The sequence below is a fragment of the Ochotona curzoniae genome, unplaced genomic scaffold (genome assembly GCF_017591425.1).
Source record: "Ochotona curzoniae isolate NIBS_2020 unplaced genomic scaffold, NIBS_Ocur_1.0 contig_2321, whole genome shotgun sequence".
Classification (NCBI taxonomy): Eukaryota; Metazoa; Chordata; class Mammalia; order Lagomorpha; family Ochotonidae; genus Ochotona; species Ochotona curzoniae.
Window position 1 is genome coordinate 11196608 of NW_024465421.1, and position 27971 is coordinate 11224578.

Below are 27971 nucleotides of genomic sequence, written 5' to 3' on the forward strand. Positions count from 1 at the left end.
CTGCAAGACCTGTCTCTTCCTATCATTCTTTCTAATAAATTAATGTTTTAAAAACAGAGAACACTGATGACTCCACAGTGACATTTTTAAATAAAGGTCCTCACGTGTTTTTATATTACCTGAAGTACACACAGACCTTGCATTTGTGTGTTCACCCCCACAGACGCTCGCCATTTCCTTGTGCTGGAGGTGGACGCTAAGAGTGGGGAACTCCAGCAAAAAGCCCCCGAACCTCCCATCTGTGAACTGATGTGGTGGCGGAGTGAGTTGGGCTGCCGCCTGCCTTGCTGGTATTCCACGTGGGCAGCAGTTGATTCCTGGACCCTCCACTTGCCATCCGGCTCCCCGCTAACAGACCTGGGAGGGCAGCAAATGACCCGAGCGCTTCGGCCCCTGCACCCACGCGGGAGACTTCGAAGCTCCTGCTTCCTGGTTTCTTGGCTTTGGACCGGCCCAGCCTGTGCCACTGTGGTCACTTGGGAGGTGAACCAGTGGAAGGCAGATCTTTTTCTCTCTGCTAACTCTGCCTTTCAAAAAAATAATTTTAAACTTGTTTTATTTTTATTGGTAAGTCAGACATAGAGAGAAGAAACAGAGATCTTCTGTCCACTGATTCACTCCCCAAGCGGCTTCAATGGCCAGAACTGAGCTGACCAGGAGCCAGGAGCCTCTTCTGGGTCTCCCACGTGGGTGCAGAATCCCAAGGCTTTGGGCCATCCTCAATTGTTTTCCCAGGCCACAAACAGGGAGATGAACTGGAAGTAGGGCCGTCGGGATTAGAACAGGTGCCCATATGGGATCCTAGCACATACAAGGCAAGGACTCTAGCTCCTAGGCTATTTCACTGGGTCCTAAATAAGTCTTAATTAAAACAAAAACTTCAGTCTCCCACACGAGTTGCAGGGATCCAAGTTCTCGAGCATCTCCTGCTGCCTCTCGGGTGAGCATCAGCAGGGACCTGGAAGCGGAAGTGCACCCAGGCCTCAAATACAGCAATTCATACATGGGAATAAGCGGCACCTTAACGACTGCCCCAATTGCCCATTCCCACCTAATTAGACCTTCACGTTTTCCTTAGTATAAATGCTACAATTTCTTTAATATGCATGTCCCAAATACTATATTGAAAAAGTTATGTGAGGTTCAGTGCAATAGCCTGGTGGCTAACGTCCTTGCTTTGCATGTGCCCAGGATTCCACATGGGCACCAGTTTATGTCCCATCTGCTCCACTTTCCATCTAGCTCCCTGCTTGTGGCCTGGGAAAGCAGTGGAGGATGGCTCGAGTCCTTGGGTCCTGCATCCACGTGGGAGACCTGGAAGAGGCTCTGGACATCAGGTCAGCTCAGCTCCAGCCACTGTGGCTTTGGGGAGTGAACCAGCAGATGGAAGATCTGTCTCTTCTTCTCTGTAACTGTCTAAAAAAAATTTAATCTTTAAAAAAAGCTGTATGGGGCCTGGTGCGGTGACCTAGAGGCTAAAGTCCTCAGCTTGAATGCGCCGGGATCCCATATGGGCACTGGTTCTAATCTTGGCAGCCCCACTTCCCATCCAGCTCCCTGCCTGTGGCCCAGGAAAGCAGTCAAGGACAGCTCAAAGCTTTGGGATGTTGCACCGGTGTGGGGGACCCAGAAGAGCTCCTGGCTCCTGGCTTCGGATCGGCGCAGCAACGGCTATTGCAGTCACTTGGGGAGTGAATCATCGGATGGAAGATCTTCCACGCTGTCTCTCCTCCTCTCTGTATATCTGACTTTCCAATAAAAATTAATCTTTTTCTAAAAAAAGCTATGTGATCTATTTCTGGGTCTTAGTTTAGCCTGGCACTCTATCTTATCTGGCAACATACCAGGTTCTTACTCCAAGATACAAAGGGAATTCTACAGGGCACAACTAAGAACGGTTTTATTCTGAATAAAGCTAGAGGTGACTGGCAAATAGACCCATTTTTTCTTGCCATGAAAGCAATGAGGACAGCTGGTGCTGCAGCAGCTGCTTATGTCATAGCATGATCAAAAACCAGTACACTGGGCCTGGCATGGTAGCCTAGTGGCTAAAGCAGGCACTGTGGAGTGTCAGGCTTTTGGCTTGTGCGTTCCACTCTGTCCTCAGCATACTGCTTTTTTTTTTTTTTTTAAGCCATTATGAACACACAAAACATCATCCTTGTTAATGTGGTACACACATGCAAATGACAAGTTTCCGAACACAGAGCCCACTACTGGCCACATGCATTCGTTGTCTGGCCTGTGTCTGGAAAACAACGCATCTGGCCCACCACTCACCTGCGGCTTCACCAACGCTGGATGGGGAAGAGACGCTACGGTCAGGCCAAGCCCTCCCTGCACTGAGAAGGGAGCCAGCCAGGAGGCAGCTGCTCGCTCTGGGCTGTTCCTGGTGTACCAGCCACTGTCCACAGGCAGCCCAAGACAGTCCACACGGTGGGGAGAGGGGACGGAGCGCCCGGGGCTGGGCGGGGGTACTGTTCACTGCCTCACACAATCAGAAAGTCCGTCACAGGTGAACCACCCGTGTGCCTATGAGCTGCAGGTGCTGCAGGCTGGGGGTCCGGCTGACCCGCATTATACGGTACGAGCCTCCTAGTTCGCTCTGACGCGCTGCCGCTCACTCCACGGCTGACGACAGCAGGCATTTCCTCGCGGAGGTGGAGGGGTCGGCTTCACCAGGCTCCCGTGCAGGTGCTGTGAGCGGCGGTGCCCCAGGAGGCCCCAAGCGCAGCCCCTGCTCTCTGGTCCCTCTCAGCTCCCGGCAGCTGCTCCACTCCTCTCTGTGCCCCTTGGGTCACCTTCAAGGCATGATACCCCCAACCTGTTCTTCCCTCACAGCGACACCTCCTCCAATAGGCCCTCCGTGATAATGCTAGCCCACACAGAGAACTGCCCCACATATCCCCAAGACCCCCCGAATGTAGCCCACGCGCGCAGCTGCCCTTGCAAACACTGGAAGGAGCACACGCCCGGGCTGGGTACATCAGGACGTGGACACGTGGGGGCGATTACTCAGCACGCTGCAATCGCCATGACAAAGGATGCAATCCGGTGGGCCCAGTCTGGTGAGGCAAAAACAGGTGCCAGGGCAGTGCACCAGTTCCTGGGCAGGCAGAGGGTTCACGGTGCTGGGCACCACAGGAGGTGCCACAAGAAAGAGTGCAGAGACAGCGTGGGGTAGGAGTGGGGTAACATCCCAAATGGACTTAAGGCCGATGACTGACTCACAGGGAGGAGACCCGGTCAGAGCAGGACACGGGTGCGTGGCCTCAGCTGCCATCACCGTGAACTCTGGCCCACCCCGGGGAGGGCAGGACAGCAACCGCCTCGTTAGCACGGGCAATTGGCAAGTGAGATTTATTTGAACAACAAGGCAAAAGGAACAGGAAGGACACCTTTGTGACCAGCGGCTCCACGGTGCGGGGCTGGACGTCGGCGGGGCCTCTCCATGACCGAGGAGGGCATAGCGTCTCCTCCAGGAAGGCGGGCAGTGCCAGCTTCACCTGGTCAGTAGGCTATCTCCTTCAGACCTGCGGGCAGCAAGCACACAGACGCCAGTCAGAGCGGGGACCCAGAGACCGCAAACCTGCTGGGGCCTGCGGGGCAGTCTGCAGCTCCTCACTGCAGCTCCTCTCCCCGCTGCGTACAGGAGAGCTCACGGACAGGAGGTCGGCCGCATTCTGTGTATGAGTGGCTTGAAGGGATTAAGAAAGCTTTCTGAGAGTTTACAGACTCCCTGCAGTTGACATAAAAAGGCAGTCTTTACATGCTGAACTTTGAGCAAGCTCAGATATGGTTTTTCAACCACGTACACATGGGGCACTGCCAGAAGCTCACAGCAGAAGGCAATAAAAGGAGGACCAGCGCTGCAGCACCGTGGGTATGGCGGCCACTTGCAATGCCAGCTTTCCATACAGGAGCCAGCTGCAATCAGAGCTGCTCTACTTCCAATCCAGCTCCCTGCTATTGGTCTGGCATGGCAGCAGAGAACAGCCTGAGTCCCTGGGCCCCTGCGCCCACACAGGAGACCCGGATCAAGCTCCTGACTTCTGGTTTGGGGCCAGCCCACCTCCAGCCACTGTTGTTTTTATTTGAAAGGCTGTTTTCACAGAAACACACAAACACACAAAAAAGACCTTATGGGGAGAAGACAGCAACATAAAAACCCACCAGTTAGTGTCTCTAAGTCGCACACAAATTTTGAAAGGATTTTCTGGGGCCGAATTGCACAGCTGGGTAAATTTACAAATGAACAGAAGCGATAAGCCCAGCCTGGAATTCTCACGCAGGGCACACCTTGCCGTTCTCTGTTTCGCGGCAGTCCCTGCAGGAGGGCCCAAGTCACACGGCTCCCTTCTGTAGGAGGCTCCCAGGGCAGTGACACAAGGGGCAACCACCAGGTGAAGCCAGACCAAGGAGAAACTGGGTCAAGGCCAGGGTAACGCGAGTCCCCGCGGCCCCACTCCGCGCCATGGGGTTGTGAGCCCACGTGATGATCTGTGTGTTCAACAATTAGCAACCCTGATCATAACGACACACTCATTACCTCCCAGGAAGATTATTTCTTTAAACCCTCAAGGTCTTTAACCTTCCAGCTGTGGGGATCTCACAGCTAGTCCTGCAAAGGCCATTCGTCTGGGGGCATGGGTTAATCTACACAGTTCCCCTAGTTTCTGCAGGAAACACAGAAGACGGAATGGCATGCTGCCTGTACATGTAGACACTCGGACAGCACGCTGCGCACACAGACACACGGACGGCACCCTGCACAGACACACGGACGGCACGCCGTGCACACAGACACACGGATGAAACACTGCACACAGACAGACAGCACGCCGTGCACAGACACACGGATGGCACACCATGCACAGACACACGGACGGGATGCTGTGCACGCAGACACACGGACAGGACGCCGTGCACACAGACACACGGACGGCACGCCGTGCACACAGACACATGGACGGCACGCCGTGCACACAGACACACGGATGGAACACTGCACACAGACACACGGACGGGATGCCGTGCACACAGACACACGGACGGCATACTGCACACAGACACATGGACAGCACGCTGCACACAGACACACGGACGGCACGCCGTGCACAGACACACGGACGGCACACCGTGCACAGACACACAGACGGCACGCCGTGCACAGACACACGGACGGCACACTGCCTGTGCACGCACACAGACACTACACACATGATCATCCACTTCCTCCAGGGCCTACAGCCCCGAGACGTCTCTCACTTCCCAGCCCAGGGCAGTGCCCGTCTCTAGGTCAAAGCCACAGGGCCATGGCCACGCACCCAGCTCACGTCCGCCCTTGGTCGCCCAGCACAGGCAGTAATGCTGCATGAGCTGCTCCAGAAGCTCCATCTCGTCCAGGAACTCCAGGGCCTCTATCCTGTGGAGGTGCAAACAGAAGAGCGAGCGTTTACACACTGCTTGGTGCACACGAAGAAGCTGAGTGCAGGTCACCCGTACCGAAACACACGATGTGTTAACTGGCAGAGGAGGCTACAAAACAAACAATATGGTGAGGAAACAAAAAAATCTAAGACCAAAGTCCTTTTCAAAGTTTTATTTATTTAAAAGGCAGGATGACAGAGACAGGAAAGCAGGGAGATCTTCCATCCACTGGCTCACTCCTCAAATAGCTGCAAAGGCCAGGGCTGGGCAGGCCAAAGCCAGGCTCCAGGGACTACACCCACTTCTCCCACATGTGTCGCAGGAACCCCAAGCACGTGGGACCCTCTTCTGCTGCTTGCCTAGGCGCATCAGCAGGGAGGTGCACTGGAAGTGGAGTAGCTGGGACTCAAACTGGCACTCATATGGGATGCCGGCACCACAGGCGGTGGAGTAACCTACTACACCACAAAGCCAGGTGAAACAAACGTTTTCAACTATCAGGATCACAAAGATCAAAACAAGCTTACAAGTATTTCAGCAAGGTTAGGGAGGAAAATTCCTGGTGGGATTACAGAATGGTAAAACCAAACAGCAGAAATGCTCTGGATGGCAATGAGCACCGTTGCAGAAGCCCGAAGCACAAAGCCCGATCCTGCAAGGCTGCTCGGAGAAGCCACCCTGCGGCGCGTACTGGCACAGCAGGTGCGGTTCACACAGCCCCTACCGGAGTGCCAGAGCTCTACTCCTTTTTCTTTAGGAAAATCAGATACACACTGAGGAGAGACAGAGAGGAAGATCTTCCGCCCGCTGATTCACTCTCCAAGTGGCAGCAACAGTTGGAGCTGCGCCGATCCAAAGCCAGGAGCCAGGAGCTGCCTCGGGGTCTCCCACGTGGGTGCATGGTCCCAAGGCTTTAGGCCATCTTCGACTGCTTTCCCAGGTCATAGCAGGGAGCTGCATGGGAAGTGGATCAGCTGAGATATGCACCAGCACCCACATGGGATCCCGGCACATGCAAGGCCAGGACTCTCATCACTAGGCTACTGTGCCAGGCTCCTGAGTTCTACTTCTGGCCCCACTTCTGCTCCAGCTCCCTGGTCACGTGCATCCTGGCAGTCAGAGGTGGTAGCTCAAGCAGCGGAGTCCCTACCAACCATGTGGGAGAGCTAGATTAAGCTCCAGTCTTCCGGCTTCAGCCTGGCCAGTCACAGCTGTCGCAGATGTTGGCAGGAATGAGCCAGAGGACAGAACAGGTGTCTCTGCCTCTCTTTGTAATCTATTTATACATATATATATTTATTTATATAATTTGCCCTATACATATATTGTTGGATCATTATTCCAATGCAGCAGTAAGTAAAACGCTCTAAGCTGGGCCAGCGCTGCAGTGTAGCGAGTGGAACAGCTACACAAGGTGCCATATGGGTGCAGGTTTCACTCCTGCTCCAGCTCCCTGCTAACAGTGTGGGAAAGCAGCAGGGGTTGGCCCAGGTGCTCGGGCCCCTGTCCCCACACGGAAGACCCAGAGCAACTGGGGAATGAAGCAGTGGATGGAAGACCTCTTCGTCTAATTCTCTTCAGGAGCACAGTGCCAGTGAGAGGCAGAAGAGCCGAATAAAAACCACAACAATTCAAAAGCGTAAGCAACAAGGTCAAAAGCTTCCTCACGGACATCAGAGATCAAAGCTATACCACCAGGTCACCCCAGGGGAGAGACAAAAAGCACGGATCAGGAAGGCACGAGTGTAGACAGACTTCAGGTAGAACCAACACCCTGTACCATGTGTGCATGTGGAGCTGGGCCCACAGAGCAGAGCAAAATAGGATAGCACAGTTAAAGCCTAGTGGGTCTAGTGTGATGGCTTCATCGACTAATCCTCCCAGTGCTGGGATCCCAGGATCCCATGTGGGTTCCAGTTTATGTCCCAGTTGCTCCACTTCCCATCCAGCTATCTGCCTATAGGTTGGGAAAGCAGTTGAAGATGGCCTAAAGCCTTGGGACCCTGCACCTGCATGGGAGACTCAGAACAAATTTCTGGTTCCTGGCTTTGCATCAGCTCAGCTCCGGCCATGGCAGTCATTTGGAGAGCGAACCAGCTGAATGAAAAATCTTTTTCTCTCTTCTCCATAAAATCTGCCTATCCAATAAAAGCAAATCTTTTTGAAAAAAAGAAACAAAGTTTAGTTACAGCCACTCTCAATGGTTTCAATATTATTACCAATATACCACATCCATATATCAATAAAAATCTCAAAGATGCACAGGATTACGTTCCCTAAAATAGGATATGCTTGCCCGAAGTATTTTTAATGGAAAGATAAAGGCGATTTACTAGTAAGTTTAACAACAGGAGTGCGGCACAACCTGTCAAGCTGCTGCCCGGGACGCCAGAACCCACAGTGGAGTATCTGGTTTGAGTCCCAGCTAAGCCATGCTTCCAGTCCAGCTTCCGGTCACGGGCCCGAGAGGCAGCACACGACGGCCCAAGCACCTGAACCCCTGACACCTCTGAGGAAGACCCGGGGAGCTCCTGGCTCCTGATTTCAACCTGGCGCAACGTGGGCTGCTGTGGTCATCCGGGCAGTGAACAAGCAGACGGCAGAGTTCTCGCTCTCTCTGACCTTTCAAGCAGCCAAACAAACATTTCTAAAATAAATAAATAAATAAAAACAGGAGAGTGACTTAACAGGTTCCTGCGTATGGTATGAATCCACTGATTAAAACAACAGGAATCTGGGCCAGCCCCGTGGTCTAACAGGGTAAGCCTCCACCTGCGGTGTCAGCATCCCACATGCTTTAAATCCGATCGCTGCTCTTCCCATCCAAGTCTTCCTGCTAATGTGCTCTGGAAAGCAGCAGCAGATGGCCAAATCCCTGGGTCCCAGCACCCATCAGCGAGACCCAGAGAAGCTCCGGGTACCTGGCTTTGGACTGGCCCAGTTCCAGCCACTACAGCCACTTGGGGAGCAAACCAGTGGGTGCAATATCTCCCTCTCTGTAGATCCGCCTTTCAAACAAAAACACTTAAAAAATTAGGAATCTATGGATCGATATCTATTTATTTGTGCACACGCATCAGAAAAGATCATGGTCTGTGGAAACAGCTATCTTCAGAGAGTGGGACCACTAAACGGACGTGACTGCAAATTCCATGTACTTCACATTGCTTCAAACATTTTTAAGGGGAAATGTTTTTCTTTCAGAATAAGGGTGAAGTCCATCTGCGCCAGGAAACTTTTTGTTTTTTCTCATAACAACCCTTGGGCGAGGTTATTTCCCTCCTCTGCCGACATAGGAATCATGTAGAATTTCCACCCCCGGACACTGCTGTGGGAATTCTCCAGCTGTGACTGCTTGCTCTGACTAAAATAGTCTGCTTTGGCGAAACTCTATCTCAACTAACAGCGAGCGAATTATCCTCACGTTGCTAACAATGTGTGGCTCGATTCAGAGTGAGTCCGGTTAGGGGCAGGTTGGGTTTTGTTGCATTAGGGCAGGAAGACAAGCGAGCCTTGAGTCCCCAGGGCCCTGTCCCCCGACCCCGCCGACCCTTACCTGTTCACCTCGGCGCGTGGTAACCGGCTGTACAACGCCATCATGTCCACAGCTGCCGCCGTCTCCCACCCACAGGCCAGCAGCCGCTCTTTCTGCAACGGGCAAAGCAGGAAAGCTACAAGGTGCCGCCCTAGGTGCCCCAGACTCCCCTCTCACGTGTGGGAATCTCCTGGGGGACTCCTCTTTCAGGAGCCCACCCCGGCCCTGGGACCTGCGTTCTGCCCACTAGCCAGAGTTCCACCCTGAGCGTGCTTGTTGTCACGGTGGGGACACACTGAAGTGTGTCTGAAGAGAAGCGGGAGGAAGTGGCCCACCGCCCAGGTCTCTCCAGGTGGCCTGGGGCAAGACACGACCAAGACAGGTACAAACCAAGTTTCGGGAACAGCGCGAGGGCCGCTCAGCGTCTCATCACAAACAGACAACAATGGCTAGGAGGGTGACTGGTTACGAGAGGGTTCAAGGGTGTATTCAACACTCAGGTATGGACTGTGTCTGGCTCTCTATCAAACACACCAATCATAAAACAACTGAGGGGAACAGAGCCTGGCCTGAGCGGCACAGCACACGGCAAGAAGCAGCCGTGCCTGTCCGAGCCCTGTGGAGGCGGCACATCAGTAGATGAAGGCAGGCAGCCCAGACCGGCGGAGCCTCCAAAGGAGTAATGAGCCGAGAAGTCGCTGCCACCAGGGGTCTGCCTGGGAATAACCCAATACCGACAGCATGGTGGAGGGGGGCACACGAACAACGCCCCCAAAACACTGGCTCACAGGTCGCGGTGTCAGCTTTGTCGCTCCTGCAGCCGAAGGTCAAGCAGACAAAGAGCGGGAATTGCAAACGCACAGTTTCCCACACCAAGACGGCAAAGTGGGACTGGCATTCCCCAAGAGCCGTCAACTCGCCGGTGGCCTGGCTGGCACCAGAGCTGCGTGCCGGCGCTCTGCAAGGGAGAAGCTGCCCTTCCTCGGTCGGCTTAGGGTACTGGGAGTGGGGCAGGGGGCTGTCCCAGGCTCTGCCCTCTGACCTGCGACTCCAGCGATCTGCAGGTTTCCACGCCTGCCAGGTCACACTGTCGTCTCCGCAGGTTTTCGATCATGATCTGGCCGAACCGATCGCCCATGTTCACCTGCGGAGGGAAAGCGGACGGCCATCACGCCCAGGGTCGGTGTCTCCCCAGCGCGCACCACACAGCACCGAGGTGCCATGTTGAGGCTGTCATGGTGGTCACACGCTCTCATGAGGGGGAGGGAACGTGGGGCACTTGGTGCAGGGAGCAGAGCAGCCCTGCCAGGGGCACTCAGGGGCACCCCGCCAGGGGCACCCCGCCAGGGGCTGTGCACATCCACTTCGAATGCTCCACCACGATCGGCCGAGTCTGCAGATACTGCCCGCACGGATGCACGGCTGCTAGCTACAGTGTCAGCCACGGGGACAGGAAGGAAGGCAGCCCCTCCAAAAGCAAGGAACAAAGGAAGAAGGATCATACGCGCCCACCTGCTGTAAGAAAGAAGAAACAACCCCACTCCTTGTGGAGATGCAACGTTGCTGCCCACACCAGGGAGCTCACCTCTTCTCACCTGCGCTTTCACCCTGTCTGACTATCACACTCCATTCTTTTTGCATTAAAAGAAAATATTTTAAAACACCAGTTAACTGGGGATGGCACAGTGGTGCAGTAGGCTAATCCTCAGCCCTGTGTCACTGGTATCCCCACATGGGCACCAGTGTGTGTCCCGGCTGTTCTGCTTCCAACCCAGCTGCCTGCTGAATGGCGTGGAGGAGGCAGCAGAGGATGGCCCAAGTGTCTGTGTCCCTGGAGACATGGGTGAAGCTCCTGGCCTCATTTTGGCTTAGCCCAGGCCACTGTGACTATCTGGGGAATGAGCCAGCAGACGAAAGCGCTCTAACGCTTTCACATAGATAAGTCTTTCACATAGATAAGAATGAGATTTCAAAAAACAAAGCCGGTAAAACCCATATAGGCATTTCAAACAGCTAAGAGGGGGATGTGTTCGGCACAGCAGTGAAGTCACCTGGGGCACCACGTCCCACACTGGAGTTCTGGGTTCAAGTCCTGGCTCTGCTTGCTGCTGGTGCACACCCTGGCAGGCAGCAGGTGCCAACGGCTCACGTGCTTGGGTCTGCGCTATGACCTGGGAGACCGAGCGGGAGCTGCAGGCTCCTGGCTCTGTTCTGGCCTACCGTAAACTGCGCAGGCGGCTGGGGAGGGAGCGGCAGAGGCGAGATCTGCATCTCTGTCTCTCTGCCTTTCAAATAAACAAACTGAAAAGCACCTGGGAGATGGGGGGGTTCTGGAGGTTTTCAATTAACTGATTCTGGAGAAATAGGTGACGGGAACTAAGTGGCGGTCACCACCAGGAAGTGGCCATGATATTCTAGGCCACCCCACCCGTGCACCTGGCCGGCTTCCCCCACCTGCACCCCCTGCCTGCCCCTGAAGACATCCAGTTGCTCCCACTCCACTGATGGCAACCAACCCCCACCCCCACCCCCGCTTTCTTCTATGCCTACAAAGAGACAATGGTAAGTAAACAAAGATTCCTGCAAAGGGTCAGATGGAAGCGTTGAACCCTAACCCAGAGTTCCAGGAAGTGGAGATCTCAGGTCTACGGGGCTGCCGGAGGGGCTGGAGGCAGGACAGCACAGCAAGCACAGGCTGAGGGGGCTAACCCGGAAGCCCAGCGTCCTGTGCCCCCTTTACCTGCTCATAGTTTACGAACATGGCCGTGTGGAAGCTGCGGGCTGCCCACTTGAGGAGGTTTGCAGACTGCTCCGGCGTCATGTAAACCAGCACGCATTCGGCTATCAGGAGGGTTGGCAGTCTTAGAAGAAGAAAAACGGCACATTAAGTCTGTCTCCACCTAGTTAGGTACGTCTAATTGTGCACACGCAGGGATTTCAAAAAGTATGTGGAGGAATGAACTGAAAGATCTTTACGCTGGTGCATTACTTTTGAAATCCCATGCAGAGTTTTTTCATAACTGCTCACATTTTCCATCAGTTCTTTCATGAGAATGCTATTTATAGATTTCAAAAATGCAGCAAAATAAGCATGTGTTTCAATTCCATTTTCTCCGTGAACTTCCTGAAGTACCCTCATTTACGACAGTACTCGCAGGGCGGTCACCCTAGAAAAACCGGAAGGCCTGTGCCAACACAGCACCAATCAGAGCAGTGGGAGCCGTGCGGTGCCGTCCCTGGGGCACACACAGCCACCAGGGGACAGCACTCTGCCTGGCTCATGAAGACACACCGATCTCATGTGGCTCAGGCTCTGTGACAATGTCATCCACGCAGGAAATGGAATCAGGCAACTGACGTGGCAGGTAAGGTGTCCGGGTCCCCTACCGCCAAAGCCAGTCCCAGCTCCTGACTCCAGTTCCTGCTAATGCAGACTCTGGGCACGGTAGTGAGGGCTCAAGTCATTGGGGTTTCTTAGACCCACTTGGTACATGTCTGCCGAAGCAAGCGCTCTTAGACCCACTTGGGAGAAGTGAACTGGGCTCCTGGCTCTCACCCCAACTAGGGGCTACTGTGGGCACCTGAGGAGTAAACAGGTGATGGAAGGGGGCTGGTGTGTGTGTGTGTGTGTGTGTGTACACACCTCTGAAAGTGAACAAAATGGGGGAGGGGAAAGTGCAGGTGATTCTAATAGAAGTACAAAGTTGCGAAAAGGTGCTCCTTAAAACTTCCAAGGGTCCTGGAATGGTAGCCTACTAGCTAAATTCCTCACTTCACATGCGCCCAGACCCCAAATGGGCATTGGTTTATATCCTGGCTGTTCTCCTTCCCATCCAGCTCCCTGCTTGTGGCCTGGGAAAGCAGTCGAGGACAGCCCAAAGCCTCGGGACCCTGCACCCGTGTGGGAGACCCGGAAGATGCTCCTGGGTTTGAATTGGCTGAGCTCCGGCCATTGCATCCATTTGAGGAGTGAACCAATGGACGAAGCTCTTCTTCTCTGTATCTCCTTCTCTCTGTAGATCTGACTTTCCAATAAAAATATATATGCCTTAAAAAAAAAAAAAACTTCCAGAAGATTACTCAAGCATCCATGAGAAAACGGAAAACACATGGAGTTAGAATAGACCCGGCAGCACACTGCCCTGGCCAGGGCCTGACTTCAGGGCACAAAGTCATGAACACATTAAGAAAAAAAACCTCACTGTGTGTTCATGTTACATTTCTTTAGTTTCTCTTCCAGGTCAGCTAGGTCTCGGAGATCTGCTCCCACAATGGCGTATCTCTTTGAATCCATCATGTGTCCATCTGCAAATCCAAGCAAAGAATAATTTCAGCACAAAACCACAAAGAAAATATTATAAGTTCAATGTGTAAGGCTTTTTTGTTTTTAATCTTTCCTAGTATTATTATTTTTTTTAAAGATTTACTTATTTTTTATTGAAAAGGCAGATATACAGAGAGAGGGAGAAACAGAAAGGAAGATCTTCTACCCGCTGGTTCACTCCCAAGTGTCTGCAACGGTCCGAGCTGAGCTGATCTGAAGCCAGAAACCAGGAACTTCCTCTGGGTCTCCCACGTGGGTGCAGGGTCCCAAGGATTTGGGCCATCCTCTACTGCTTTCCCAGGTCATAGCAAGGAGCTGGATGGGAAGTGTGGCAGCCAGGACACGAATCGCAGCACATGTGGAATCCCAGCATGTGCAAGGCAAGATTTTAGTGACTTGGAGCTGGTGTTGTGGCATTAAGCCACTGCCTGTAGTGACAGCATTCCATACTGGCGTCAGCTTGAGCTCTGGCTGCTACACTGTCAATGCAGCTCCCCAAGAAGATGGCTCAACTCCTTGGACCCCAGCACTCATGTGGGAGACCCAGAAGAAGCTCCTGGTTGCTGGCTTCAGCCTGGCCCGGTCCTGGCCACTGTGGCCCTCTGGGAATGAACCAGCACATGAAGATTCTCACTCTGTCTCTAATTCTGCCTTTCCAATCATGAAAACATGAAGCAGTAGGCAGGAAAACACTGAAGTGCGAGCAGCGAAACCACAGCCTGACCTGGCGTACCAGCACCACAGGCCGGAGAAGTCTCATCAGGAGCGAGGGCCCCTTCTGCCTGGGTATGCAGGCAGACACGCCTGAATACATTAAAGACCAGCACGTCTGTACTGAGTCTTCTGTCCCCAACCAGACACACAAAAAACAAAGAAACAAAACACCGCCAATTTTAAGGCGTACTATTCCCTAGTTGAGGGGAGCTGTATCTCGCTCGGGTCAGGAAGCTAGGTGCAAACTAAAAACCCCACATCAGCACAGTCACTCATCCACTGAGCACACACTCCAGCAGGGTTGCAGGGAGCCGGTGGCTGGAGGCCACAGCGAGCCTCCCTCAGATAACAACAACTGGACGGCTCACACACATCACCACCACGATTCACTCGCACGCTGGTTATACAAGCTGTGTACAGACAGCACCCCCAGGGAGGGCGCTGTGGGGCAGTGGGTTAAGGGACTACTTGGGAACCTGCACCCCACAGTGGAGTGCCTGGCTGGAGACCCAGCTACTCCAGTTTCAATGCACCTGGGAGGCAAGGAATGGCAGCCCAAGTATGTTTCACTCCTGCCACGCATCAGGAGGCCCGGGCAGGGTTCCTGGTTCCTGACGCTGGCCTGGCCCAGCCCTGGCTGCTGTGGCACCTGGGAGAGGGAACCAGCGCATGGCAGAGCTTTCTCTCTGCCCCTCCCTCTTTAACGAACCGTCTACCCTTGTCGGATGCTCGGCCACAGCTGCCAGGGAACGGGGTGTGTTTGTGGAGAACGTCATCTCAGAGTGTAGTATCCCAGGGAAACGTGCCGTTTGTAAAATGAGACCCGCACTGGCCCGAGGCCCGGGGATGAGAGCAGGCTTCTGGGAGCTGGTGGGAAAAGTGACTTGTTCACAAAATGAAATTCACATCCCTTTCCTCCTTCATTCTATTGCGCAAGAAAAAAGGACGGCCAGGAAACCCAAGCACTGTGCACGGCAGACACGGACTACAGGCACAGCTCATGGGTACCCCATCCGGAAAGCCAGCCAGCATTGAGCAGGCAGGTCTCCACGCCGCCCTAGTGGGGCTCCCTGGCAGCCACACTTCCTTGGATGAGAGAAGACCTGAAAACACGCCACTGTACTACGATTCAAGAAAATCAAAGCAGCAATTTGCATATGAGCAGAATTAAAGTAGCTTTTAAAAAGAATGGGGAGCGGCAGGAGCACAGAGGACAGCTATGAAAATCAATTACTCAGCATCGGTCACTTCCGAATTAAAGCCATCAGAGACCGTGCCACCAGGTCACCACTAGAGGGGGCTGTTGGCCACCAGATGCGGTCGCTCAAGGCCCTCGAGAGAATGGACTGAACTCAGAAGCCCCCAAGGCTGAGGAACTGCACAGGGGACTAAGCCATGGCCTCCAATGGCAGCGTGCCACACTGGAGTGCTGGTTTTCAGTCCCACACCACTCCACTTCCTTTTCTAAAGAGTTCTTTTATTTTTATTGGAAAGTCAAATAGAGAGGAAAATCTGCCGTCTGCTGATTCACTCCCAAAGTGGCCGCAATGGCCAGAGCTGTACCAATTCAAAGCCATGGGCCAGGAGCCTCTTCCGGGTCTCCCACGTGGGTGCAGGTCCCAAGGCTCTGGGCCGTCCTCGACTGTTTTCCCAGGCCACAAGCAGGGAGCTGGATGGGAAGCGGGTCTGCTGGGATTAGAACCGGTGCCTGTATGGGACCCCAGCGTGTGCAAGACGAGGACTTAAGTCACTAGGCTACAGTACCGGCCTGCCACTCCACATCTGAGCCAGTCCCCTGCTAAGGAGCCTGGGGAGGCAGCAGGAGTGGCCCAGGTACATGGGCCCCTGCCTCCCAGATGACAGATCCAGATGGGGTTCCTGGCCCGTCCCTGGCTATTACAGCCATACGGGGAGTGAACCTGCAATGAAAGACCGCTGCCTCTCTTGCTCTATGTCACTCTGCTGCAATAAAAACAAATATGTTAAAAAAAAATTCATTTGAAGAATCACACAAAGAGTTGCTTTAAGTCCCTTCAGGGTAACGGTGATACACACGGGCTTTTATCAGCAGAAGCATGTGCTGTATGTAGCCACACACACACACACACACAAGCACACACATGTACGCCCCATCTTCGTGGAGCAAAACCAGCAGCACCAACACCCCCCGGCCCCCAGGGGGCAGCACTTGGGCAGGGGTACTTGCCCATTTGAAGCGCGTCCTCCGAGTGCACCTCTGAAATGGGGTTTAACAGGACCGGCTTGCATCTAGAGGGGCGAGAAAGCCGAGGAGAGGTGAGTCCACCGGCTCCAGAGCCCGCGGGCAGCGAACTTGGGACCAGCGGTCCACATCTCAACGCTGTGCACAGGATAAGTTGGAGTTTGGATTTTTTTTTTTTTTCAAATTTTCGCTGTTGACCACCCCCTCCCCAAACGAGTCACAACGCCCCACAAGTTTCAGCCTCAGCAGCGTCTGCGTCTGCGGTTTCCAGGTCAGGGTCACCCTGCAAGGGCTCTGATGGAGCGACTGACCCTGGGCACGAGCAGGAAGCATCTCATGCAGACAGGTCTACACGCCGCATTCGGCTTCCGATGGACAAGTCACAAACTAATCAACAATTACTTGAGCTTGGCAGGAGCTAATGAGAGCCTAACAAGACATTTCCAAATTTTCTAGCTTCTTGCCTGTTCTCAAAAGCACAGCAAAATAAATCAAAAACACAAGATTTTTTTTTAAAGTTCCTTTGATTTTCCGTAAGTAATAAAAAGCAGTGACTCTCGCACAACCCTAAAGCTCAGGAAGGCTTGGGAGATAACTCCGCCAACCCAACAAATGCAAAACAAACAGAAAAAATGGAAGTCAGGGACCCAAGCTTGATATTCCCCCGGTTCCACGCAGTGCCAATCGGCCCCCCGCCCAGGGAAACAGCCTCCAGCCGGGCAGGGCCCCCACCCCACATTCTCTCATGTCACCCAGTTCCAACAGCTCAGTGGGGCTTACACGGCCCAGGGCCTCGGAAATGCCACTTCCACTTTAACAGCATATTCAATGGAAACTACAATCCTATTTTTCAGAAGGTGAAAAAAATTACTTTCATAGGACAACCTACACAAGGAAAAAGCTTCAGTAATATTTTCAAGTTGTAAGAATCAGCTATCTAGAATAAGTTGAAACCGCTGCGTCCATTTCAAGACTTTAAAGACTCAGGATTTTATTTAAACCCAGAGCAGGTGGGTGTGCATACGATTAAGGGGCCTCGGCACCGGCTTGGGGTCCACACTCACTTAATGTTGTGCAGCTTCCTCGTGACTATCATTGGAAAATCCACTTCAAAATATTTACTCGGCAGAAGATCTTCATCCTGGGAAAAACGCACAGCAGTCTTTGTCACTTTTTATTAACTCACATATTTGCAGATTATCTTTGGCAAGCTCAGCACCAGGTGCTGAAGGCCAATGAGGACTGGGACCGACACAATGGCTTAACTGGCAAAATCTCCACCTGCAAGCACCAGCATTCCATACTGGAACTGGTTCTAATCCCAGCAGCTCCACTTCCCATCCAGATCCCTGCTTGTGGCCTGGGAAAGCAGTCGAGGACGGCCCAAAGCCTTGGGACCCTGCACCCATGGGAGACCCGGAAGGAAAGTTCCTGGCTTCGGATCAGCTGTTGCAGCTACTTGGGGAGTGAATCATCGGATGGAAGATCTTCCTCTCTCTCCTTCTCCTCTCTGTATATCTGACTTTGCAATAAAAATAAATAAATAAATCTTTAAAAGAAAAGAAAAGAAACAGCCTCTTGGCATAGAGACAGGGGCAAAATGGCCAAGGCAGGGCAACTGTCATTTCCACCCTGTGGGCAGAGAGTCTCTGCAAGCCTTGCCCTTCACCCTCGTGGTAGCCCTGTGGGGAAGAGGAACGGAGACTCCTGGGATGGCACAGCCTGGGATGAACACGGCTGAGCAGTCACACACTCCCAAGGGAGACACCGCGTGCCCTGCATGAAAACAGAATCCAGAGACACTGAGCAGATAGTCGGTGTCGAGAGCGGTACAGTGGATCCCTCGGTGTACTGCGCTCAAAATCAGAAACGAAGACAGCCCGACAGCCTGCTACGGGGCAGAGAAAACCTCACACGCCGACAGAGCTCAGCCTAGCCCTCTGCCGACAATTATGAAGAAATTCTCTTTTGTTCCTTTTATTTAAGATTTTTTTTTTTTTATTGTTTATTGAAAAAGCAGATCAGGTTTACAGAGAGAAACAGAGACAGAGAAAAGATCTTCCATGCATTGATTCACTCCCCAAATGGCCACATCGCCCCAGCTGAGATGATCCAAAGCCCAGAGCTTCTTCCGGGTCTCCCACGCGGGTGCAGGGTCCCAAGGCTTTGGGCCGTCCTCGACTGTTTTCGCAGACCACAGGCAGGGCGCTGGATGGGAAGTGGGGCAGCACGGACACAACTGGCACCCACACGGGAACAAGGGGCTTTCAAGGTGAACATTCAGCCTGAGCCATCACTCTGGGCCTAGAACATTCTCTTACACTCTGTGCTGTACCAGCTTCTCACCCTACGGCCTGGGATGGAGGAAGAGAATCTTAACTCACCTTTAATTTCCAGAAGGTGGTGTCCATCCCTGCCCCGAGGTTGAGGATCTGACAACGGCACTCGGTCCTCTGTAGGAATGCCTTTATGAGCTGACCGACACCATGGACGCGAGCAAAATATCCTGAGACAGGGAGAGAAACGAGCCGTGACTCAGCGGCGTCAGAAACTAGTGCTGCAAAGCTCACTCCGCCAGCAGAGTCGGACAGACTTCAGGCTGGCACTGTGGAACAGCGGCCTGAGCTGCCACGTGCACCTGCCGCCCGTGTCACGGCACCAGGCTGGGTCCCAGCTGCTCTGCGTCTGCTCCAGCTCCCTGCTGACGCACCTGGGAAGGCAGAGGAGACCCGAAAGAAGCTCCTGGCTTCAGATCAGCTCAGCTCCGGCCACTGTGGCCATTTCAGGAGTGATCCAGCAGATGGAAGATCTTTCTCTCTATAAAGCTGATCTGCCTTTAAAATAAAAATAAATCTTAAAAAAGTTACTTGAAAGGAAGAGTGAAAGAGAGATCTTCCGTTTGCTGGTTCGTTCCCAAATGCATTCCAAGAGCCACGCACTGGCCAGGCACTTTACCGTGGATTGGGCCATTACCTGCTGCTTTCCATAGTACACGAGCAGGAAACTGGACTGGCAGCTCACTCCACTGCACCACAAAACCCACCTCCAAGGACATTTGAGAGCAGCCATTTTTAAACTTCTGTAGCAACCTGGCAGCATAATATTCTATCTGTTCAAAACACTAGTAAATCATTCTTATCACACTCTGTGGAAATATCCATGAGGACTGCAAATGGAGGAAAAGAACCCTCAGCACACACTCCAGGGGCAGCATATTCTTAGCGCATTGCTAACCACTCCTCCAAACTCCACTCCATCCATCCCCTAATTCAGAGGTTCAAATCCCAGAACAGGGAGCGAGCAGGAGGGGGAGGAGGCCTGGCTGCTGAGGGTCAGGGGGAGGGGGAATTGCCCTACTGGCTCCTGGCTCTACAGCAGGTTAGGAAGTCGGCCCCCAGGGCGCAGGAGGGAGAGCAGCGTCACAGAACACACACCCGCTCAGGAACCAGCACAAAAACACTTCTTGGCATTCCTACCAGAACCAACCCTCAGGATCACCCTGAGGCCAAGAGGCCCTCCACACACCAGCAGATGGCCACCAGCCGTGCTTCCCTCGGGCTGTGCCTGAATCAGGCTCCGCTCCCAAACCCAGCGACTTCTGGGGGTGGGGGAGGGCACTGCTTGTAGAGCCTGTCTTATTAACCAACACCAACACACTGCTGCACAAAGCCATGTCTGACATGAACATGGTTCCCAATAACAGCTGTTTAAACTGGAAATGATGTTCAACCTCACCCATAAGAGCAGCATCAAGGGCCCGGCAAGGAAGCCCAGTGGCTAAAGTCCTCGCCTTGCACGCGCCGGGATCCCATATGGGCATAGGTTCTAATTCTGGTGGCCCTTCCCATCCAGCTCCCTGCTTGTGGCCTAGGAGAGCACCCGAGGACAGCCCAACGCCTTGGGTCTCTGCACCAGCATAGGAGACCCGGAAGTTCCCAACTCCCAGCTGCAGCCACTGTGACCACTTGGGGAGTGAACCAGCGGACGGGAGATCTCTCCTTCTCTCTGTAAATCTGCCTTCCAATAAAAATAACGTCTTAAAATTTTTTTTTTTTTTTACCAAAGAGGACTATCAAATAAAATTATGATAAGATGCCACTTTCCATGTACCAGATTACCAAAGATCAAAAACTTCTCATGGGGCAGGCATTACGGCACAGCGGATAAAGCTGCTGCAGCCTGCAACACAGGCACCCCACGTGTCAGAGCACGGGCTGGAATTCCCACTGCTCCACTTCCAATCCAGCTCCCTAATACACCTGGAAAAGCAGCAGAGGCGCCCACTTGCTGGGGCCCCTGCACCCATGTGGGAGACCTGGACGGGGAGTGAGGATTCCAGCCCTGCCAAGGCCAGTCCCGCTGGCTGCAGCCATGTGGGGCATGAGCCAGAGACGGAAACGCGCAGTGTGGGGACAGCAGCACATCCCTGCACCCCGATCGAGCATCCGGGTGTCCGACCCAGAACAAACCCCGGGATCGTCAGGCCTCGGTGGGGATGCCAGCATGCTGGGGACGGGGGTCACTTGCCTCTGTTGATTTCGGGGGCCTTCCTCTCTTTGGACAGTCTCACGAAGTGCTGGATGTAGGGATCCTGCCAGTAGCCGAGGCTTACTGCAAACCTGAAAGTGGACGGAGAGGATCAGAGATTAGCAGGTCCAGGCCAAGGTCCAGGCAGCAGGTTAGACAGCCCTATAAGGCCAGCACACACACGCCCCATACCCCGTTACAAACACAAACACTCAGCCGACCACCAGCTCTCTCTCCTTGTCCCACGGCTCCTCAATCTCCCCAGAGTGGTCACACCTCCCGGCCCTTTCCTCAGAGTACCAACTCCTGTCCCAGGGTCTACATGCCAAAGAACCTCACCTCACACCGCCTATGGGAGATGTGCAGCACACTTAACCCCTGGGCAAACTCACTGGTCCGGGTCAGCTGACTGGCACCCTCAGCGTTCCTCGACTGTCCGGGCCACACCACAGAGGTCACGGAGGGAAAGCCAGAGGAACACCCCCAACCGCAACAAGCACTTGGGGTCCCCTGACGCCTCCCCACCCATGCTCAGTATTTTCAACTCTGGGGAGCCGAGCTCCTGAGTCAGCACTCACCTTCGCGCCAGCCTTGGCAGAACCAGCCAAGAAGGACCTGGCTCCCTGAGGACACACCCTGCTCCTGCAGGCTGGGAGCCAGCTCCAGCTCTCTGCGTGGGTCTACGACCCATCAGCACCTTCACCACTCGAGACACCCCGAGTCGGGCTTCTCATGCTCACTGCCTCGAGGCTCCCGGCGGACACCCCAGGCAACACCAGACGAGCTGAAGGTTGAGGGGTCTGTGTACATCAAGGCCCAACGTGAGACCCCCAGCTCCAACAGGTGCATAACCCTTCGTTTTCTCTTCCCAAAAGGCCTACCTCAACCTTAACTAACGCAGGTGCCAGGTACCAAGTTCTACAAAACAATGTCTCCCATCGCCTCTGTAACATCCGCACACCCATAGCTGCTGCCAAGGAAGTTTCCCAATGCTGCAACTGAAGACAAAGACAAAATACTTACCAACGGACATGACACAGTTTGCTATGTAAGTCCAGACTGACTAAGGAAAAAGGACCACAGAGCTTTAGGACATTAAACTTCAACTCTCTAAAATGGTGCTGGTCAGACACTCAATTGAACAGTTTTCAAACTTTAAAAAAAAAAATATTTAGGAAAGAGTAAAACAGAAAGTGTCAGCTTGCACTCCAGACAGTAAGGAGTTAGGACTTTTCTTAACACTTCTGTTGCAGTGTGAGAGGTTTGAAAAACACGGCATTCAGGGGAATCATCCAGGGCCACCTAGTGGTGAACGCAGTATCCGCAGACGACAGGTGCCTGCAGGTTCTCCCGCAGGTTGAAGGGTGGGAAAAGGAGGGAGAAAGAATCCACCAGCCGACTCCCACAGCCAGGACAGACCCCTGTCTGACTACTCCACACGCAAGCCACCTGCTCCACTGCTGGAAACTGATCAGCTAGCTGCCTCCCTCAAAGACAAAAACTGGAGGGGTTTCCAGGGCTCTCAGTGCCACTGATTTAGCTAAGCAACGAGTGCCTTCTGTTATGTGCTGGGCCCCGGTGACACAGAGGTGAGCAAAAAGAGGACAGACGTTAACTACAAAACGACGGTGCAGCAGGCAGCAAAGGCAGCGGCTGAGCTGCTGCTGGGTCACTGGGCGCAGGACCCTGCAGTATCAACAATGACTGGCTCTGAGATTTCTGGTGTCTTTTTCAAAATATATGTACATATATTTGCTTAAACTTTGTACAATAACCATGATGTAAAGCATCACCAATATGAAGATAAGTCAGCCAAACAGAAAAAAAAAAAATAACCATTGCTGACTTTGTTTTTATTAGCTAGAATTTTAATTCTGTGGTTACTAAAAAAAAAGTTCTTTTGCACATATTCAATTATTACCATCTCTCTCTTTTGCACACACAGAGAAGGGTGGCTGGGGAGAGGGAGGTAAGTTGGCCAAGTCTTCCTTCCAGGCTGTCGGCGCGGGCCCTCCTCTGGCGGTGTGCCAGTTCTCAGGAACCCCGGGCTGCCTGCGATGCTCCACCAGGCCGGCGGCCTCGCTCCAAGTCCTACCAGGGGCTCTCTCTCGATCTCATCACAAGTTCAGCAGGCAAGGGCTTTCATCTCTTCACCAGCCTTCCTACCCACCTACTACCGGAGAGGCACAGAGAGAGCGCTTCACCATGCCCAGTCACTGCCCAGAGCCCGTGATGCCCTGACTCAGCCAGGCTCAAGTCAGGAGCCAGGGACTCCACCCTGGCCTCCTGGGGGGGCGGTGCAGGCACCCGCCCCTGTGGGCTCCCATCACAGCCTTACGCAGTCTGCAGCATCAGGGAGCTGGAGCCAGGAGCCTGAAGGGGCTGTGGGGCCTGCGGTGCAGGCATCCTCACACCCACCCCGCACCTGAGGCCACACTCCCACCCTGCCGGATGGTTTTGCACCCGGTAACCATGACTGCAGCTCCTTCAGTGACCTGTGACCTGAAGCGTCCAGCAGCTGCCCCGCCGGCCACAGGCAGCCAAGCCTGCAGCACGACCCACAGTGCCTGCAGGACACAGATGGCATCTGCTCTCAAAAGGAGCTGGGACGGAAGCACGTGCGTCACGGGTCTGCATGTCGCCTCACGCACAAACGGCAGCACTACCCAACACGTCACGGAGCACCAGCCTTCTCACAATACTAACATTCTCATAGAGTCATCTTTTAAAATCCTAAAATAGATGTCAGATACATAAGATCTGTGCTCAGTACATAAATTAATTTTTCAAAACCCCTAAAATATCAGCAGAAAAAAAATCTATGAGGGCAATTCACAAATGAAAAAATAACACTGCTTTGCTGTACATAAAAAACTCAACCCTATCGATAATAAAAAAAAAAAAATTTCAAAAACCAGGGCCCGGCGTGGTAGCCTAGCAGTTAAAGTCCTTGCCTTGTACATGCTGGGATTCCAGCATGGGTGGCAGATCTAATCCAAGCAGCCCTGCTTCCCATCCAGCTCCCTGCTTGTGGCCTGGGAAAGCAGTCAAGGACGGCCAGAAGCCTTGGGACCCTGCACCCACGTGGGAGACCTGGAGGAGGCTCCGGGCTCTGGATCGGCTCTGGCTGTTGCGGCCATTTGGGGATTGAATCAGCAGATGGGGATACCTCCCCCCCCCGCCCCGTAACTCTGCCTTTCAAATAAAAACCTTTTTCTTTTTAAGATTTATTTATTTTTATTGGAAAGGCAGATGTACAGAGAGAAGGAGGAGAGACAGAGAGGAAGATCTTCTATCCGATGATTCACTCCCCAAGAGGCTGCAATGGCTGGAGCTGAGCCAATCCAAAGCCAGGAGCCAGGGACTTCAGCCAAGGCTCCCGTATGAGTGGACTGACCCAGCAGGCACCGGAGCCGTCCTCGGCTGCCCTCATGGGGACCTTAGCAGGGAGCTGGATGGGAAGCACAACAGGCAGATCATCAACTTGCACTGACAGGAGACACAGGTGTCACAGCAACACGCTTAACTTGTGCTGTAACACTGGTTGTTATACTCATTTATAACTATGTTTTCGATGCTATTGCAAACTATCTGAAATGTCATTTTCTCTTCTTTAAAAGATTTATTTCTATTTGAATGGTGGAATTACAGAGAGAATGAGAGGGAGAGAGATCTTACATCTACTGGGTCACTCCCCCAATGGCCTGTCACAGTCACAGCTCAGCTCAGCTCATCTGGACCCAGATGCTTCTTCTGGGTTTCTTACATGGGTACAGGGCCCAAAGAACATGGGCCATTCTCTTCTGTTTTCCCAGGCCATAAATACAGGGCTGGATCAGAAACGGAGCAGCTGGACATGAACCAGTGCCTATACTGGGCCCAAAAACATTATCTTTTTACATGTAAATACTTACTGATGAACTTCAACAATCAAAAGTGCTACTAAAGGGCCCAGCACGGTAGCCTAGCGGCTAAAGTCCTCACCTTGCATGCGCCAGGATCCAATATGGGCACCAGTTCATATCCCAGCTGTTCCACTTCCCATCCAGCTCCCTGCTTGTGGCCTGGGAAAGCAGTCGAGGATGGGCCAAGACCTTGGGACCCTGTACCCATGTGACAGACCGGAAGATTTTCCAATAAAAAAATAAATCTTAAAAAAAAAAAAAAAGAACATGCCAGTAAGAAGGATAAGAGACTTGACTGGAGCATTCACAAAAGCTGTAGGCATGTGTCTGACAATTTTGATGATGCTCTGAGTCGCTCAGCAAAGCACAGTCAATAGAGAAGTTACTTCTTCTCTGACCCACCTTCCTCTGTGCCATGACCCTCCCCTCCCGAATCAGAGGCCCACATGGGTGGGCATCCCTATCCACTATGTACTTAAACATTTTTAAATGTAAAAACTTTCTGCTTGTACAGTGTTATAAAGGTGGTTCTTAGCAACTGAAAGCTGGATAAAGCCTAGCATCACCCGTCCACATTCACAGATCTCACCTGGCACTGCCTGCCAGCCTCTACTTGCCCAGCTGTTGAATCACCCACCCCCAGTGCCCACCACGTCCCACGTGCTCCAAGTACCCTCACACACAGCATCACTTTAACCTTCACAGCCAGTGGGTGTTGTTATCACACCCATTTTACAGATCGGGAAACTGAGCCAGGGAATGGGCTTTCTTTTTTTTTATTAAAGCAGAGAGGAAGTGGAGGAACCCAGTATGAGGATGTGGCTCTAGAATTCACACTCAGAGCCACCAGCACACTCTCCAAGAACCACGAAAAGAACAAGGCTCACCTGCCCCTCCTCCAGGATTTTCTCTCAGTTCCTTCACCAGGAACAGATGCCCCTCCCCTGGTTTAGCTGAACTTCCTCCTAGCAACCCCCTTTCTGTGCACTGGGGGGCTAGTTCTGTCAAGTTAACCACAGACCCACCTGGAGAGTTCATAATCCAGGAGTGGGAGAGGCCTGGGAGGGAAATAATGGGCTCCTCTCTCTTGGGTTACCACTCCCACGGGAGGGCACAAAAACTGGGACAGGGGCTGGGGTGGCTAGACAGAAAGGCACCCAACAACATCCGTGAGGGCTGGATAGTTGAGCTGGTTAGATGGAACTAGGCTTTAACGCCCATTGACATGTATGAGAGCCAAATGGGATGTGGGACAGACTGGACTAGTCTGCTGCACATACTGGCAAACTAGGGTAGGGGAAGGGCCTGGTGGGGGTTATTGTGGGTTGCTCTGACTAGGCTGCAGCTCCCACTGGTTTATGCTAGGGCCGAGTATGTGCTGGGCAGAACCAGGCTGGACTGCAACACCCATTGGTCCCAGTGGAAGACAGCACTGGAAACAGAACCAACCCAGCAACTGCAACCACCAGCTGATTGGGGTGATGGACTGTGCTGGGCCCTGTACTTGCTAGCACATACAAGAATCTGGTCTGGGAACACCTCAAAGTTTCTTTGGGGATCCCCCCAATCGAACTGCAGGACTCAGAACCCTAACCATGAAAAGGCAGAAGACAGAACAAGTCAATCAACCACCTCAGCTATATGCTGGCAGTGATCAACTGGGCAAATGGAGACTCCATGATGGACTGTGCCAATCAATGGATTCTTCAAGGACCTCATTGTGCTTGGAGTGGTGACAGTGGCAGCAATTCATAACTGTTGAACTATCAAAACACTTGAGCAAGACCCTCGGAGCATGCCCCACATCAGGGACCTGGGGTGAGTGGAAGACTGGATGGGGCTTCTCCCTTAAAATCCCCCTCAGATATGTGAATGAAACAATATGGAAATAATAGTCTTACCCATTTTCCTGTAGCCCTTGAACCTTTTTACCCGAATTAACTATGTAAAGATTGTCCAAAATATAATAAAAAAAAATGGGAAAAAAAATCACTGGCTGTATCTGAGTAACTCTACTGTTCCCCAGCGCCCTCTGAGAAGCTGTAATTACACATTCCACAGGTCATCCTTCGTTTCCTCTTTCCCGATTGGGCTGTGGAGTTCAGGATTTACACACACACACGCACACACACACACACAGTCTTGCTTCCTAAACCAGACCCAAGTAGGGTCCGACATACGGTGACCTCCCCTTGACGTTCGTCTGAGCCGCTGGAAGCAAGAACCCTCACCACGCCCGTCTGGTCACGCCCCACCTCTCACTGGGGAGCCCTGGGGTACCAGCTCTGCAAAGCGGCCAGGGACAGGTCGCCTCCCTCTCGCGGCCGTGAACTTCAGGTGCACAGCAGGAGTCCTAACAAACCGAGAACCTGCACAACTGCCCCAGCCCTAGTCCCTGGCCTCGGGTCGGGGTTTGCAGGCAGGCTCCCGTTTCCAACAATACCGAGGCCGGGTGCGCCAGGTTCGGCGCCGTGCTCCAACTGAGACCCCCGCTACCTGCAGGCCACAGAGGTGGTGGGCCTGCAGGTGCACACAGGCCAGCGCCCGCCTCCCTCGGACCCCGCTCCCGAGCCCCAAAGGTACCTCTTACACAGAGAAGCATCCTCGCAGGTGCCGCGCACGCCCTCGTCGTCTGTGTCGCAGCTCGACGGCGAGGCGGAGGTGTTGAAGGACGGCTCCCTCAAGCTAGCGGCCATGGACTCGGAGGCTCCGGGGTGCCGTGACCACCAGGGACATGAAAGCAGTGTAGACACAAATGCCCGGGAAAAGGAGCGAGCCACAACAAAAATCCACGGGAGCCAATGGGTTCCACCTGGCACAGCTGGCGCGGCTCAATGACGCCGCCCACGACGGCTGCCCAGCAACCATCCTGCTCATTGGCGCCTCAACCACGAAGCTCATTGGACAACTTCCCTGCCCCTCACCGGACACAAGTGCTCATTGGGCGACTCTTGGTTCCACCCACACAACCCGGAAGTTCGCCAAGACATAGCGTAAACTGCGCCAGGGAGTACCTACCGCAGTGTTTTCGGGGAAATGCAGTCTTCGCTGCTTTGGGAGGCACCTGTTTTCTTCTAGTTAGTCATGAAATTTTTACAACTGTAATTAACTCAGGGTGGAAGAGCTATCAGGATCTTGAGCACTGGGGCGAAGGGCAGAGGATCAGGCAGATCAAGTGAATTGTTAGCATTCATTCTGGGGCCCAGTGTCATTCAACAGTTGAGCAAGTTGGAGTTCTAAGTGCCTTGCACACACAGCCTCAAAACGTCGTCAAAGAAACAATGACGGAAGATGCAGACAACGCAAGATACAATG

At 53.1% G+C, this 27971-nt stretch overlaps 1 protein-coding gene across 3 annotated transcripts; it reads right to left on the bottom strand.

Moving 5' to 3' along the window:
• Nucleotides 1-3344: 3344 nt before the first annotated feature.
• On the bottom strand, nt 3345-27476 carry LCMT1 (leucine carboxyl methyltransferase 1). 3 transcript variants are annotated; one of them, XM_040973179.1, is made up of 11 exons: nt 27240-27476; nt 20752-20843; nt 18609-18730; nt 17289-17365; nt 16210-16271; nt 13168-13270; nt 11706-11826; nt 10008-10109; nt 8987-9078; nt 5328-5425; nt 3345-3533 (listed from the first exon to the last, which is right to left on the bottom strand). In XM_040973179.1, exons 1-11 carry the CDS (start codon nt 27350-27352, stop codon nt 3511-3513), a joined length of 1005 nt encoding a protein of 334 aa, XP_040829113.1. In that variant the 5' UTR covers nt 27353-27476; the 3' UTR covers nt 3345-3510. The 3 variants fall into 3 exon arrangements, with proteins under 3 accessions (XP_040829113.1, XP_040829112.1, XP_040829114.1); XM_040973178.1 differs by lacking the exon at nt 3345-3533 and having other exon boundaries at nt 5104-5425; XM_040973180.1 differs by lacking the exons at nt 3345-3533; nt 13168-13270; nt 16210-16271 and having other exon boundaries at nt 5104-5425.
• Nucleotides 27477-27971: the final 495 nt, after the last annotated feature.

Bases quoted from the DNA above. Each gene is read 5' to 3' on its own strand.
- LCMT1 (XM_040973178.1), bottom strand. From the start codon at position 27,352: ATGGCCGCTAGCTTGAGGGAGCCGTCCTTCAACACCTCCGCCTCGCCG. The intron at 13,271-16,209 runs GCAAGTACCCCT...TTGGATTTGCAG, and splicing joins GGAGGACGCGCTTCAAATGG to ATGGACACATGATGGATTCA. The intron at 5,426-8,986 runs GTAAGGGTCGGC...GCACCTCCACAG, and splicing joins CCACGCGCCGAGGTGAACAG to GATAGAGGCCCTGGAGTTCC.